The 15,561-nt window shown below is 41.6% G+C and overlaps 1 protein-coding gene across 1 annotated transcript in view; it reads left to right on the plus strand.

Annotated features, from left to right (window-relative positions):
* ANKRD55 (ankyrin repeat domain 55) overlaps nt 1–15,561 on the plus strand; it is a 286,535-nt gene that overhangs the window by 243,573 nt on the left and 27,401 nt on the right. The window contains exons 9-10 of the mRNA XM_008691404.2: nt 4,783–4,843; nt 15,342–15,470. Coding sequence (XP_008689626.1) covers nt 4,783–4,843; nt 15,342–15,470 — 190 coding nt within the window. The remainder of the gene's footprint in view (nt 1–4,782; nt 4,844–15,341; nt 15,471–15,561) is intronic.

Here is a 15,561-nt window from a genome sequence, read left to right on the forward strand (position 1 = left end):
TTATAATTATGAACACAAAAGCAAGTTGGTGGACAAAAGCAAAGGAGTGCAGGTTTTATCTCACAGTTCCCTTTCCTGCTTTGAACCCTCAGCTTCTCAGCAGGTCCACGTTTTCTCCCTTTCAGCTCCCCATGGCTTTCCTTGCTTCCTTGGCTTGGACATTCAGAGGGCGCCCGTGTGAAAGAGGGGGCATGATCCTTAAGATGATGCTCCAAAGAGAAAGGAGTTGTGTTTGTACAACACTGCACATGCTAGCATTGGAAGGCGAGCAACAGTTTCTTCTGAAAGCAGCCACAGGGCTCTCTGAAAGTCTTTTTCATGGTCTCCATGGTTACTGGCAGATTTTTTTTTTTTTTTTTTTTTTTTTTTTTTGCCTGCCGGAGGGCCAGCAGCTCTGCCTATTTTCATGGCTCTTGATGACAGAGGGAGGAAGGAAATTATTTCTTTGGGGTCCTGTTCTCTAGTTACCAGGTGATGTATTCTAACCTGTGGATGGGTGTTATACTACAGGATACTCTCACATTGGCAGCTTTAGGGATAGGAGGACAGACAGCTAGCTTAGGGACCCTTTTCCCCAGCCATCACTGTGCTGGCCAGATCCAGGCTGTGAGCCCAAGGGGCCAGCAAAACAGAGTAGCCAACAGAAATAAGCTGCCCCGCCCCTAACATACATCTAGCTGATCTCTCTCTGGCCTGCCAATCACCACATGGAGATCAGGGGATCCCCAAACATAAAGAGTAGGAAATTTTAAGAAATTATTAAATTATGGGTGCCTGGGTGGCTCAGTTGGTTAAGAGTCCGACTCTTGGTTTTGGCTCAGATCATGATCTCAGGGTCATGAGATTGAGACTCACATCAGGCTCTGTGCTGGGCATGGAGCCTGCTTGAGATTCCCTCCCTCCCTCTCCATTCCCCCTCCCTCTGCCCACCCCCCACCCTCTCCCTCTTTCTAAAAAAAAAATATTAAATTGTAGAGAAGTTATTGTAGCATTTAATGTCATTCTAAGTACTTTGTATGTATTGACGTATTTAAAATCACAACAGATCTTTAAGAAGTAGATGTTATTATTATTTCTATTTCAAAGAAAAGAAAATATGGGCACTGAGAGTTTCCTAGCTTGCCTAAATTTCCTGGCTGGCTAGTAATGGAGAAGGGATTCTAATGGAGGCAGTTTGGCCCCAGCATCTGTTGTCTTACCACTCACTACACTGTCTGTCTGGGAATGCTCCTGCTGGGCATCTGTGCCTGCTGTCCTGCTACATGGGATAAGGTAGGCTTTGTGTTCCTTCCTAGGGAGTTGAGAACAGGACAGAGCTGGTGCTAATAGGAGACTAGGCTAGGGGTTATGGGGAAAATACTCCTGAGCCATCTTAGCACAGAACGAGGGCTCTGAGAAAACAAAACTAAGAGGTCTGCAAATCCTCTGGTAGTTAAGACAGATGTGGGACCAGCATCTGGCAGATTACCCCTCTACCAGGGAATAGCATGAAGCTCCAGGCTGGAAACCAAACACCTGCTTTCTAGTCTAGTCTGGATCACCACCAAGGCAATGCATGATAGCCCTGCAAGTAAGGTAGTGGCTCAAGTCATTTGCTTGCACAAAAAAAGAGAGAGCATACTTATCTGTAAATTTGTGTCCATCTTTGAAGATCAATGAATCTGAGGCACTTAGGAATCAAACGGAATCAAGCAATATAAATTGGCATGTATCGATCAGGGTCATAAGAAGGAAGTCGTGGAATAATAGAAGCTAACTGTAGAAAGCTTCGTGGAAGACTATTGAAAATTAACTAACAAGAGATGGTGACAAAATTCCCCACTTCTACCTCCCCTCCCTCAAACAGGAAATTGTTCTACCCCTAGGCCAGAGGGGCAAAGAAGGGAGCTGTTATTGGGACTTGCTGAGAGCTCTCGCTGTAGAAGAGGATCCACCTTGCAGGAGCCATGGCCTTTGGTAAAGGAAAAAAAGTCATGGTCAGAAAAGGAAGTGGCTTCCCTCCTCTCCCCTGCCAATTCTCCTTGCCAAACCCAGAAAGAAGTTCAGAGGGCAAGAGAGTCTGCACAATAAAGACATTGCAGGTCAACCTCAGAGCAGAACATTGCAGGGTAGCAAATGGATTTGAGAAGCAAATAGAGAAATAGCCAGGTACAGGATTCATCCTGTGACCTTTTAGAGGCATCCCCAGGATGTGACAAGAGGTCTTGCTCTCCCCTCCCTCATTCCCATCTGGTCAGAGCCTGACTTCCTTCGGTGTGATCACTGCTCTGGAGCAGCCCCAGAAGATGCTATCTGGCTACGTATGATCTCAGTCTGCTCAGGGTTAGCCGAGGATAGCCAGATTGGACCACAGCTGACCTCTGGCTTTTCCCTCCACTCTCCCCCCACACTTCAAACCAAATGAGCCCTAGAGATTAAACAATGGCCAGTAAGGAGATCTAGAGAAGAGAGTCAGTTGCCAGTTGCCCTTCAGCCTTATAAAGCAACTATAAGGGAAAATATATCCAATAGTGAAATGTAATTACAAAGATAAAAACAGCATTATCCAAAAGTCCAATTATTTTATAGCCTCTTCCCACTAGATGGAGGAATTTTAGAATTCAGAAAGCTTGCATTCAGAGCCACTATTCAAGTCTGTGTACTAGGAGTTTTATTCCTGTTATGGTATTCAGTCCTTTCCATCTGTTTCCATGCTGTTATCGCCATAATTAACGTGAGGATACGGAAGCTCAGAGAGGTTATGCAGTGGTGAGGGCAGAATTAAATCACAGCATTATCCTGCTTCCCCAAAAGACAGTGATAAGACTAGATTTAAACCTTACGCTTCCTGGTTATTTCACCTCCACAGCAAATAACCAGAAGGGCATCCCTAGTTAAGCTCTCTTTGTGTTACAGTTACCACTAATGCAACATGATCGGTCCCACCTTCTTTTCTTCTGTTGTCGGTAGCAATTTAACCCTCAGGACTACATGTCATCTAAGCTGAGAGACAATGAAAATCCGACTGGGGGAAAGGCTAAACCATTTCATTTTTTCAAATAATTCTTCCAAAACTAATTTCCTTCACCATCTCCCCGTAGACAATCCTTTATCATCTTGATTGGGTATATTAGTTTGCTAGGGCTGCGGTAACAGAAGAGCACAGACTGGATGGCTTAAGCAACAAAAATTCATTTTTTCAGATTTCTGGAGGCTGGAAGTTCACAAGCAAGGTGCCAGCAGTGTTGGTTTCCTCTGAGTCTTCTGTCCTTGGCTTGCAGATAATCACCCTCTTGCTGCCTTTTTACATGGTCTTTCCTCTGTGAGCCCCTGTGCCTGGTGTGTTTTTATGGGCCCTAATCTCTTCTTCTAAGAACATCAGTCAAATTGGATTAGGGCCTGCCCTAATGGCTTCATTTAAACTTAATTACCTGTTTAAAGGCTCAGTCTCCAAATACAGTCACATTCTGAGGCACTGGAGGTCAGAGCCCTATGAATGTGGAGGTTGTGGGGGGAGACACAATTCAGTTCATAGCAATGATTGATTACTTTTTTCAGTATCTTTCTCAGTGGTTTTCAGACCTGTTTACCAGAATTTCCTGAACAGGCCTTTTAAACTGTGAAAGCTGAGCTTCTCTCCAGACCTACTGAGTCAGAAACCCTGAATATAGAATCCAGGTATTTGTGGTTTTAAAAAATTTCCCCTGGAGATTCTGAGATGGAGCCAGGGTTAAAACTTCTAGGGTTGCCTGGGTGCCTCAGTCGGATAAGCATCTGCCTTCAACTCAGGTCATGATCCCAGGGTCCTAGGATCAAGGCCTGCATCGGGCTCCTTGCTCAGCAGGGGGATCTTTTTCTCCCTCTGCCTACCCCCCCCCCCCCACCGCTCAGCTCTCTCTCGCTCACTCTCTCAAATAAATAAAATCCTTAAAAAAAAAAACCAAAAACTTTCTAGGGTTAAGTGTACTAGAAATAACACTTGCTGTGTTCCAGGCATGCTATAAATGCTGTATGCATTAACTCATTTAATCCTCACACTGAGCTATAAAGTAGGCACTTTTTATTACCCCCATTTTACAGATGAGGAAGCTTAGGCACAGAGAGGGTAAGGTACTTGCCTATGGTCACAAAGCTGGTCAGTAGCAGGGCTGGGATGTGAACCCACACAGTCTGGCTCCAGATTCTGGGTCCCTAACCACTATACTCAGCCACTTCTCTTTAACAGTGTTAACCGCTGTCAACCAAGTGTGGGACCTAAGTGAGATAAGAACTTGAACTTGAGAATCACTGATAGTTGTTTTACACTGATTAGTGTCATTTCATGCTTAGATATTTGCATGTTTTACAAAAAATAAGCAAAGTTGTAAATGCTGACTGTCTCCTAATAATCTATACATTTAAAAGGCATGACCCACATACTGAGTGTGAAGCAATTTGAAAGCAGTCTATACGGTTATGTAAAAGAATAAAGAACAAGTACTAGAGGACTTTAGTTCTTCAAGTGCACACATAGGTACACAGGTCTGGTGAATAAGATGTGCCCAAAGACTCACTTTCTCCATTCCCTTTGTGCCCCACCCCCACCCGAGGCACTGAGGTGGAGAGGAGGTTGGAAGAGAAGAGACAGAGGAATCCCCCCAGGTGCCTTCTCAGGGATCACACTGTCTTCTTCTCTAGGGCTCTTTCCCCTAGATAAACGGAAAGGGCCTATCTTCATTTGGAGGCTTTCAGTGGACTATCTTTCTAACGTTATGTTTCCATACAGATTCTGTTCTTACGAGCCTCTTCTATTTTTCTTCACAGGCTCCTAACAGTCTTGGTGCAACAGTCCAATCTGAGCGAGATTAATCACCAGGACAATGAGGTGAGCCTGCCCTCTCAAGGAACAGTTGGCCATTGCACCTGTTAGGGTAGGAGGAACAGCTTTTCTTAACCAGTGCTTCCTATCATAAAGGTTCAGGGAGGGGATGGAGCACATTTTGGGGTTCCTACCATGAGAGGGGACTTTGTGTCTCTACTATTAACCCTCAGGCAGAAATTTATCCCCACCCTGGTTATGGGTAGATTCTACTAGGGAAGAATTTCTTGCATTAAGTACTTAAGCATCTATCATGCCACTGAAATTTTGTAATTTCCCTCTGGATATTGAGAAATAAGTGTTGCTCTTTCCTGTCTTCTTGAGTCCCAGAAACGTCAAGGGCAAGCTGTGGCTGCCATTGCTCTCCCTATGAGAGAAAGATGACAGATAGATGATAATTCTAGGCTCCATGCTCTGGTGGCCACATCATTAACACCAGTGACCACAGTTGCTGTTTCCTTTAAGTGGCATAAGGCTTCCAAGAAGACAATACAGCCCTCTCCAGCCAAATGCCTGCAGGAGTGGTACCAGATACCAGGCAGAGCTGCCCCAGAGTAGCTTAGGATCTTATTCTAGCTACATCACTCTTTTAAAAAATAGGACTAATTTTCATTACCCAGCCTGTTTTCTTTAATAAGCTTCTTTAAACCGATTTCAATACCTGGTTTTTAATAGATATATACATATATATAATATGTGCTTGGTTTTGTTTCGCTTTACTAAGACAGTCTGGTAATTTGAGAAAGTGTGATAGCATTGACAATCCCAAATTGCACTGTTTTCAAGGAAGCCAGGTGGCCCTAGACAGCAGGGTAGGAGAAGTGCCCTAACTGGGGCTGGGCCCCCAGTCTTTCTTGAGCTTTCTGATTACAGGGTTCCTCCCAGCTGGCTTGGCATTCATGACCACACCAAAAAGCCCCTTCTTCACAACCTCAGTCTGAAGCTGGACATCACCCTGACTCAGTGGTCACATGCAGCTTTCTCTCTTCATGTCTTCAGGGGTTTAAAGCAAAACCCTAGGAAAGAGAGGATTGCACTGTTTTAAACTTCTGCTTTAAAAATGAGAACCAGCAATGAGAAAGCACACTCCAACCATTCTGCCCATGGTGTGAAAGCATGGAGCTTGAGTGGTGCAGTTCTGCTTTGTTTCAGTTTTAAGATTTTATTTATTTATTTGTTAGTGAGAGAAAGAGACGAGAGAGAGCACGCACACAAGCAGGGGGAGCTGCAGGCAGAGGGAGAAGCAGGCTCCCCGCTGAGTAGGGAGCCCGACATGGGGCTCATGACCTGAGCCGAAGGCAGATGCTTAACTGACTGAGCCACCCAGGCACCCAAGTGGCGCAGCTTTTGCCAACTGATCACAAACTTCTAGAGTTTGGGAAAGTTGACAACCACTTCCTCTACCTCCAACTCATACTCTTGCCCAGCAAAACTGGCACCTCTTAGAAAGGGGGAAAATTCAGTCATTCATACCCTAAAGCTTACCTCCTCTTGGAGACCTCCAACTCTGTTCAGTCTTCAGCTAAAAGAACATCTTCCAGCAAAGTGATAGTTTCCTACTCTTCTCCACCCTGCAAGGCCCCTGGCTGCTGGGGACAGCGAAAGTGGACCCAATCTTCCTAACAGTGGTAATTGTTACACTTTTTGGATAATATGTGCTAAATATTAGAAATGTCTCCAGTTCCTTCACATGCAAAGTAACCTCTCAGAGGAGATTCCTCCCTCTGTGACACCAGCGTTGTGACCCAGTGACTTTTATGTACAGAGAGCAGTACCTCAAAAAGGACACTTACATCCAATGTTGCAGCTTCCTTTTTGGGACGTGCCCTAGCACGTCTGAAACCCATCTAAGCCAACTGCTAATGCTTGACTGTGTTTGTACGTACGTAGTTTATGTACGTACACACACACACACACACACACACACACACACACAGAGCAATGATATATATATCATTGCTAGTATGAGTCAATCCATATAAATTTATAAGGGCAAAGAACTCTCTACCTCTGGGAAATAAGGATGGTTCTGACATGGAAAGAACACAGCAAAGGCTTTTTTTCATTCACCACGTTGGTAGATTTCCTACATTCGGCCTCTCAGTGTTCTGAACAAGCAATGGCCCCCTCTCCCCCTCCCTCAATCACTTTGCCAATGAGCTCCAAGCACAACGCAGTCTCCATTATATATGAGGGGATAACAGTTAAAGCGTAGGTGCATGCACACCCTGCATCTGCTAAATAACGGAAAGGAAAAAAGATCAAAGGCAAAAGGAATGAGGAAAAAGGTAAGTTAACGCGGCTAGTGAAGCATTAGGGTTTTCTAATACAAGAGGAAAGAGCAAGGCATACCTCTACATAGTCTGAATGAAATTATTTTCCGAGAAAAACTGAAGGACTCCCAATCTTATCACAATAATGATTAAAGATTAAAGGATCAATTAGTAGAAATCTAATTTCGTTAAGAGATAGATTATAAACTGAAACTACGGAATAGAGGAAGAAAGCAAGCCTCTCTCCTATAACTGTTCAAGTAAAATAAAACACGAGGTAGTACTTCGTATCAGGGAAGTGCGTATCACTTTAGTAGTTGTCCTGATCTGAGCTCAGTGACTTAAAACAATTGTTTTGCATTATTAGTTTTTACTTGTGTAATATGTAAACACATTTGCCTTTTAAAAATTTAAATAAGTAATGATATTTGATTACTTCTACCCTACCACCTTAGCCCCCCAGGTAATCACTGTCTGATGTNNNNTCTTTCCCTATGTCTTCTGTATATTCACAGACACTGTGGACTGTAACATAAAAGGTATCACACTCCACATGTTGTTCTACAACTTTGGTTTTTCACTCAACAGTATGTCTTAGAGCTCTATTCATGTCGATACATATAGATCCGGCTAATTCCTTTTAATGGTTTCATGATGTTCCACACTATGAAAATAGCTCCATTTATATTGGTATTCCCCTGTGAATGTATATTTAGGTTGTCTCCAATTTTTCACTATCACAAACACGCCTCTAAAGAATGTTCTTATATAAGCCTCCTTGAGTATTTTACACAATCATTTCTCTAGAAAAACCAATGTTGGAAACCAAGATGTACATTTTTATCTTTAATGCACACCCCTGGTGCTTCTCCAAGATGGCTGTATCAATTTATAGCTCCACCTGCCGTTGAATAGTGTGCTGGTCATGTTTTCTTGTTGCTTTAATTTGCATTTCGCTGATAGCTAATGAGATTGAGTACCATTTCATAGGCATAACGGCCATTTTTATATCTTCTTTTGTGACTTGCCTATTTCGATTTTTTTGTCCATTCATTTGTTGGGTTACTTTGTCATTTTTGTATGGATTCATAGTTTATTTTCTTTTTTTTTTTTTAAAGATTTATTTATTTATTAGAGAGAGACAGCCCGCGGGAGAGGGAACACAAGCAGAGGGAGTGGGAGAGGAAGAAGCAGGCTCATAGCGGAGGAGCCTGATGTGGGGCTCGATCCCATAACGCCGGGATCACGCCCTGAGCCGAAGGCAGACGCTTAACCGCTGTGCCACCCAGGTGCCCCCATAGTTTATTTTCTATTCTGAACATTAGTCCTTTGCTGTTGGATTACAAATAGTTTTTCACAGTCCATTGCTCATTTTAGAACTGTCTGTGATGTCTTTTCTAGTACAGAAATTTTAAAATATGATATAATCAAAGTGATCATTCTTGTTCCTTACTGTTTTCGCTTTTGATGTCTTTTTAAAGAAGGCCCTCCCTAACCCTGCAAGACATAACTACGTTATGCTAAGTTTTCTTTTAATTGTTCTGTCCTAATGATCTGTTTGCTTTTCCTGTTTCATTGACCACAGAGCTTAATTGTAAAGTGACTTATTTACAAGCTATCCACACTGCAGAGTTTGACACTGTGGGAAAGACAAAATGGATCAGATTGTCCTTTGTGCCTTTGTTCTTCTGGACCTCGGAGGAATCACTGACATAGAGAGAGGCTGTCTATTGCAGTTATGGGGACTTGACAAATTGCTAAACTCCTGGAATCTAACCTCTCTTGCTCTCATTTTAGTTTTGACAGGAAGAGCGCCCCATCAAAAGGGGCTATAAACTAATGGCATCTGGGTTAGAACTTTGAATGCATTTTCCAGAGAAAACTGTTTTTTTTATTGTACTTAGGATACATTGTTGATCCTATATTGAATGCACATTCTGATATAAGTAGAGTTTTGTGAGTGACCTGACAATCCAAACTTTCATTATAACAGTGCTCTGAGAAAATAAATCCAAGTTGCAAAAACAGATGTTAACCTTTGGATATAATTCTTGGCACTGAATTCACTTACAGCATCCCTAAGATATAACCATAAGCAGAGACTGTGCACTGTCAAGGCAAAAATCAATAGAAATAGTGCCTGACTCTAGAAATCATTTTATGGTTAGCAAAAGGTAAAATAATAAAGTACAATTTTTTTTTATGCTCCGGAATTTTTATTCTAAAAATGAACACCTTAAAAAAATGGAGTAGAGTCACTGCTACTTAGGAACCTTCACTTTCCCCTTTCCCTGTGTGTCTAGAGGCAGGCCATATCTTTTTTTTTGTTGTTAAAGGTTTTATTTATTTATTTTACAGAGAGAGAGATAGCCAGCGAGAGAGGGAACACAAGCAGGGGGAGTGGGAGAGAAAGAGGCAGGCTCCTAGGGGAGGAGCCCGATGTGGGGCTTGATCCCAGAACGCCGGGATCACGCCCTGAGCCGAAGGCAGACGCCTAACGACTGAGCCACCCAGGAGCTCCAGGCCATATCTTTTTTATTTTTATATCTTACATTTGCATGTAAGCTCATGCAAATCCCTAGACTCTAGCTCAGTAACTTGCACATAGTAGAGCCCTTACCCCAGATATGTACTTATGTTTATAGATGGAGAATTATTAAATTTAAAGAAAAGTCATATTTTATTTTATTGGCCCTTTTTCTTTGTTTTGTTGACCCAACTTAGTTACCCATTTTATTTACCAGACTTGACTCTCCGGGTGACTTTTAATTATTGCCAAAATCTACCTCAAAAAAATAACATGTTATATCATTTGGGATCTTCAAAAAGTGTACTGTGGACTCTAGGCCAGGAGTCCTTGTCCATTTTTATGACGTGGACACCTCTGGTGTGCTGGTGAAGCTGAAGGATCCGTCTGCAGAAAAATGTTTGAAACTACATGAAATAAAATATGTAGGATTACAAAAGAAACCAGTTATTTTGAAAAACAGTTATCAAAATATTATAAAGATCAAATTTGTAATGGTGATATGCAAGCTTGCTTGTTAATGCATTAAATAAGATTTAGCGGCAGGACCAATAACACTGTACTAGTGATGCATACAAACAATATTTTGAGATAGCTGCACTAATTAATGCAATACAGAAGTATCTGTGATTTATATCATTGGCAAAGTCACAGGTATTGTTAACGGTGGTTGCCTATATTCATATTTAAAGAAGATGCTAAATTTCAATTTGAAGTTAGTGACCGTAAAGATTAATTTATTTATTTGATCTAAGCTCATGCAAAGCCTGATTTCTGTCCATGGCTAGAACCCCTGCTGTAGTGGAGATATTCCAAAAAAAGATCTTCCAAAAACATTTTGATCAACAAGTGGGATAATTGTAGGCCTCCCAAGGTGATCTACTTGGAATAGGAAAATCATCATTTTATTCATTAAAAAATATTTAGATACCGGGTTAAGCGTCTGCCTTCGGCTCAGGGCGTGATCCCGGCGTTATGGGATCGAGCCCCACATCAGGCTCCTCTGCTAGGAGCCTGCTTCTTCCTCTCCCACTTCCCCTGCTTGTGTTCCCTCTCTCACTGGCTGTCTCTATCTCTGTCAACTAAATAAATAAAATCTTTAAAATATATATATATTTAGGTACCTACCTTGTCTCATGTGGGCTTGATTCCTGCTCTAATAGTTCACAGTTTAGTGCAGAGTGTAGATGTTCTGTTTAGTTGAAAAATAAATACAACAGCTTAGGTGTCTATTCTAAATGCTTTGTTTTAGAAGTTTGTTCTTGTTAAAATTTGTCCTTTTACTTCTGTGGCGTAAGTTACTCTGCATTGCATTTCTTGTGTTAGGGTCTCATGTAAATTATAAAAAAAAAAATCTCCACCCTAAAGATTTTTATGTTTTTGTTGAATACACCGTTTTTGTCATTATTATAAAGGAGAGAGTGAGCATTTTTAAAGAATATCATCATTAGTAGCCATTCCTACTGTCCTAAAATCCAACATCTAATCATTTTTAGTCTTCAGTTATAGTCTTTGGCTGTTATGATGTGCACAACTTGTCCAGATTGGAAAACTCTAAAACAAAGACAATGAAATAATTTATTAATCTTTGTGATCTGTAATTATAAAATATTTTCAAAATAAAAATGAAAGGAAATGGCTTTCATTCCTGAACTTCTAACCATCTATTTTTTAAAAAATTTTTAAATCACATCATTTATTCCTATTTTTTGTCTAGAGAAGACAACTTTTGTGAGGAGTAGTCATCATATGTGATTAATAGTATGTGAATTTTAAAATGTCAACCAGAGCCAAGCTGGACTTCTGTGAAATTCTAGATCCTTTAGAAGATGTAGATTCTCTGAAGGACCTAGGTTGTTTTTGCTGACCTCTCAGCACTTGCTATAATTTTATCCCCCATGGTACCAAGTTAAGGGGTACAGCAAGTGCCTGGCCACATCATACGTTTCTCTTTCTGTGCCTTTCAGCATCTGCTAACGCCGGTCTAAAGGTGCCATCCTGAGCATTTAACCAGATTTCTGGTTCAGAAAACACAGAAGTTACAGTGGTTTTGGGGGCGGGGGGGAGTTCTGAGACATTGATCGGACTTGTAAGCCCTTAAATAAAATTTCGGTGACATAGGCTCAAGGCACAGAATTACTCATCTGTATGAGAGCACCTTTCCAAAGCAACCTGCTAGGCACCCAACAGTCATGACATAAACTAAGTCCTATCAGCAATCTCAAAATGGATTTGAAGCCAACTAAAACTGAACATTTCCCTTTGAAACATTCTGGAGAGCTGTGCTCTTAACTTCACACAACACAACAGGGATGGCTTCCGGCTCCCCAGAAGCTGGAGGAAAGAGAAGGAGGCAGTTGTAGAAAAAAAGTCTACTTTCCTAAACAAAGTATGTTGTGCAATGCCAGGGCCTGTACTGAAGCTGATTTTGAAAGTTTTGGTTTTCATATTACTAACTCTAAGGGGATTTATTTTTATTTCTCACTAGCCCAATTGAAAAGGCAGCAGCAGAAAAGTTCCCTTGACTTGACTGACTGTTTGCAACCTGTTATAGTGTAATATAAACTGTGTGTATGTTTGTGTGTGTGTGTGTTTATAATTATTATTATTTCAAGAAGGAATGGAATGACTCAAGTCTTGATTTAGGTTCAGATGATTACCCAAATTCTAGGGTGTGGGGTGGGAGAAAATATATAGTTCAATACCTTAGAAAAATAAACACTTGCCAGCTGTGGCAAGCTGAGGCAATGCCAAATACAACAAATAATAATATAGGACGGAGACCCTTATGCAAATGACAACCACCATTCCAGAAAGTTAGATGACCCTGAATCCAGTTAAAATCACAAAGGAAAGAATTCTCTGACATTTGAGCTCCTTTCCAAAATGAAAGCCTACCAGCATGATGTGTGGGAAGAATGTTATTCTCCAGGGTTGAAGAGACCTGGATTCAAACCCCAACTATGGCGTGTACCCATGGCCTTAGGCAAATTACTTAACTTGTGTTTCGGCTTCCTCACCTGTAAAATGGGCCTACAAATGCCTATCCCTTAGGATTGTGTTATTTATATAAATATTCAATGAGATAATATATATAAATTTCTTGACAGGAAGTAGGTATATAAAACATGCTAGTGTTCCTCCCCACCCCACCACTTTTCCAAAGCATGCAGAAGTTGGGCTTTTAAGGTTTTTTTGGCAGGGGGTGGGGTTGTTTTAAGGAAATAACTCTAGAAGTTTAACAGTTGTGTTTAGGAGACAAGGATTAACAGAGCATAATCAGAATTTAATCCATAACCATATTTTCACATTTGGTTCTCATATCAGTAAATCATGCCTATGCATAGAGTGATTGCCATATACCTATTTGGAGAACTGATCAAAAATTCTACCAGCTTTCAGTTGAAGAGTTGGTAACAATGACCGTATCAGACAAATTGATTTTCTATAAAGGAGAAGTCATATTTTGCCTTTTTTTATTTATGTAGTTTTTAAAAGCAAAGCTAGATTTTACAACAGCAAAAAAATTCCATCAAGGACAGTTAAGAAGTCATTCAATTTAAATAACAACTTACTTAGCACCTACAATGTTCCTGACACTGTTCTAAGCTCTAGGGCTTCAGACAGCCGACAAGGACCTACCCTCATGAAGTTACACTGCAATAGCTTCAAATTTTCTTTGATGTCTTTAACTCTGAATACTGGTAGCACTTCATGATGAAGCCAGTGAGTCTGAAGCAAATGGGACTCAGCACTGGGAAGGGGAAATCCATGCATAATAAAAATAATCTGATTTCCTTGAGTCCAGATTTCTAGTTCCAATGGGCCACATTTATAATGAAGAGGACTTACTCGAATGTGCTGAGTTATTCTGAATCCTCAGTAAATATTCAGCTGTCAGAATAAGAACAAGAAGTTCCTCTGCTTTTACGTTAGCATTCTTTTCCATATGGAACCAATTTCTTGAAATATCCTCAAGAGCATATCTCACTTACTGACACTTGCAACTTGAAAGCAGACCATAATATAATGATTTAAAATTTTCAAACTGGTCAAGGGGATTAACATTCTAATGCCAGTGCCCCATAAACCTCAAACCCTAGATTCAGTTCCGTGCTCACTCACAGACTTGGGAACTTCTCCAGAGCTCAGCTTCCTCTTCTATAAAACGAGAAGGACAGCAGCACCTGTCAGACGAGTTGGTCAACTGCTGTAGCAATCAACTCAAAATCTCAGTGGCCTGACACAGTAAAAGCTTCTTTCTTGCTAGAATCATAGTCCAATCCTGGTTGACAGGGTAGCTGTATTCTCCCTCATCAGTCAGGGTGCCAGGCTTCATTATTACCCGATCCTGGCATCTTATCCAGTCTTGTTCTCTGCCTTCATTTGTTGGATGAGGAAAGAGATAAGGTGTGGGAGACTGCATGGGTTTTGTTTTCTAGGCAGGCCTTCTAGGGGCTTCTACCCCCTCTGTCCACATTGCAATGATTAGGACTCAGTCTCAAGGCCACCCCTATCTGCTGGGAGGCTGGGGAATGTACCCTGTGTGCCCTGGAGTAAGAGGACATAGAGTTTGGTGAACACATAGTGGACTTCAGCACAGTACTTAATTCAGAAGATTGGAGGATTCAGTGAAATAATCTACATAATAACTCATAAAGACCATTGGATCAATAAGTATTAGACTCTTACCTTTATGTTATCTGCAGAGATGATTCTGAAAAGAACTTTAAAGCTGCCCATACTCTTGACCCCCTTTACCAAGCATCTTAATCATTTTAGAGATGTTTTGTGTAATTGAGAGGTGTGGGCAAGAAGAAGAGGCCCTCTTTTCATAGTACACTCCCAAATAATACTGGGTCCTCATGGTTACCTTTCCCAGCATAAGCTCATCGTATTATTAAATGATGACTGAAGCATGTGACCTTAAGCTCTGAAAGAAGCTGAAATTCACCAGATGGACTCATCCCAGCTGCCACAGAGTGATTTCTTCTAAACAGTGTAAATCAGATCATGTCAACATTCTCTTAAAACCCTTCACTGTCTTTCCATTGACTTTAGAATAAAATCTCAATGGTTCATACAGAGTTTGTCTCCCCCATCCCACACCCCAGGATCAGCCCTGCCTCCCTCTCCAGACTCATTTCACATGGCTCTCTCTCTGTCTCCATTCATTCTTTCATTCAACAGCTATTTATCTAGTCTCTATTGTAGCCACTGGGGATACTGCCATAAAACAATGCCCCTCCCCCTGTGGTGGGATATGGCAGCTTAGCGTGACCCCAGTCACAAGTGGTTGCCTCTGTGGCTTGGCGCTTGCTGCTCTGTTCCCCCAGTCTGGCTCATAGAGGCCCATGTAGAACAGTCACTAAGCCCACAATTACTCTCTCACACCACCACAATCTGGAAAATCCTTTTGCTCATTTCATTTGTTGTCTGTCTTCCTCTACCACACTACAGTTCCCATGAGGGCAAGGATCTTGTTTATCTAATTCTCTGTAGTATCCTCCATCCCTGTTTTCCTGGCACAAAGCAGAACCTCAATAAATATCTGTTGATTGAATGGCTTAAGGAATGAATGAACTGACAGGCAGCAACCAATGTATCTGGTAATGGCCCTTGGGTCTGGGGAGACAGTGTGAGCTCCAGTTTCCTTCCTGATAGCCTGTGCTCACCTCTCCCCTTTCTGACTGTGATTTTGTAGGGAATGACACCACTTCACTGGGCAGCTTTCCACAACCAGCCTCAGCACACTCAAATGCTGCTGAAGAAGGGAGCAGACCCTACTCTTGTGGATAAAGACTTCAAAACAGCTCTCCACTGGGCAGTCCAGGTGAGAAATTGGCCAGTAGATTTGTCTCAAGTTTAGATGGTATAAAGCAATGCTGCAAGTTCTCTGAGTGTGTCAGACCTGAAAGATGGAA

Source organism: Ursus maritimus, unplaced genomic scaffold (genome assembly GCF_017311325.1).
Source record: "Ursus maritimus isolate PB19 unplaced genomic scaffold, ASM1731132v1 scaffold_5, whole genome shotgun sequence".
Taxonomy (NCBI): domain Eukaryota; kingdom Metazoa; phylum Chordata; class Mammalia; order Carnivora; family Ursidae; genus Ursus; species Ursus maritimus.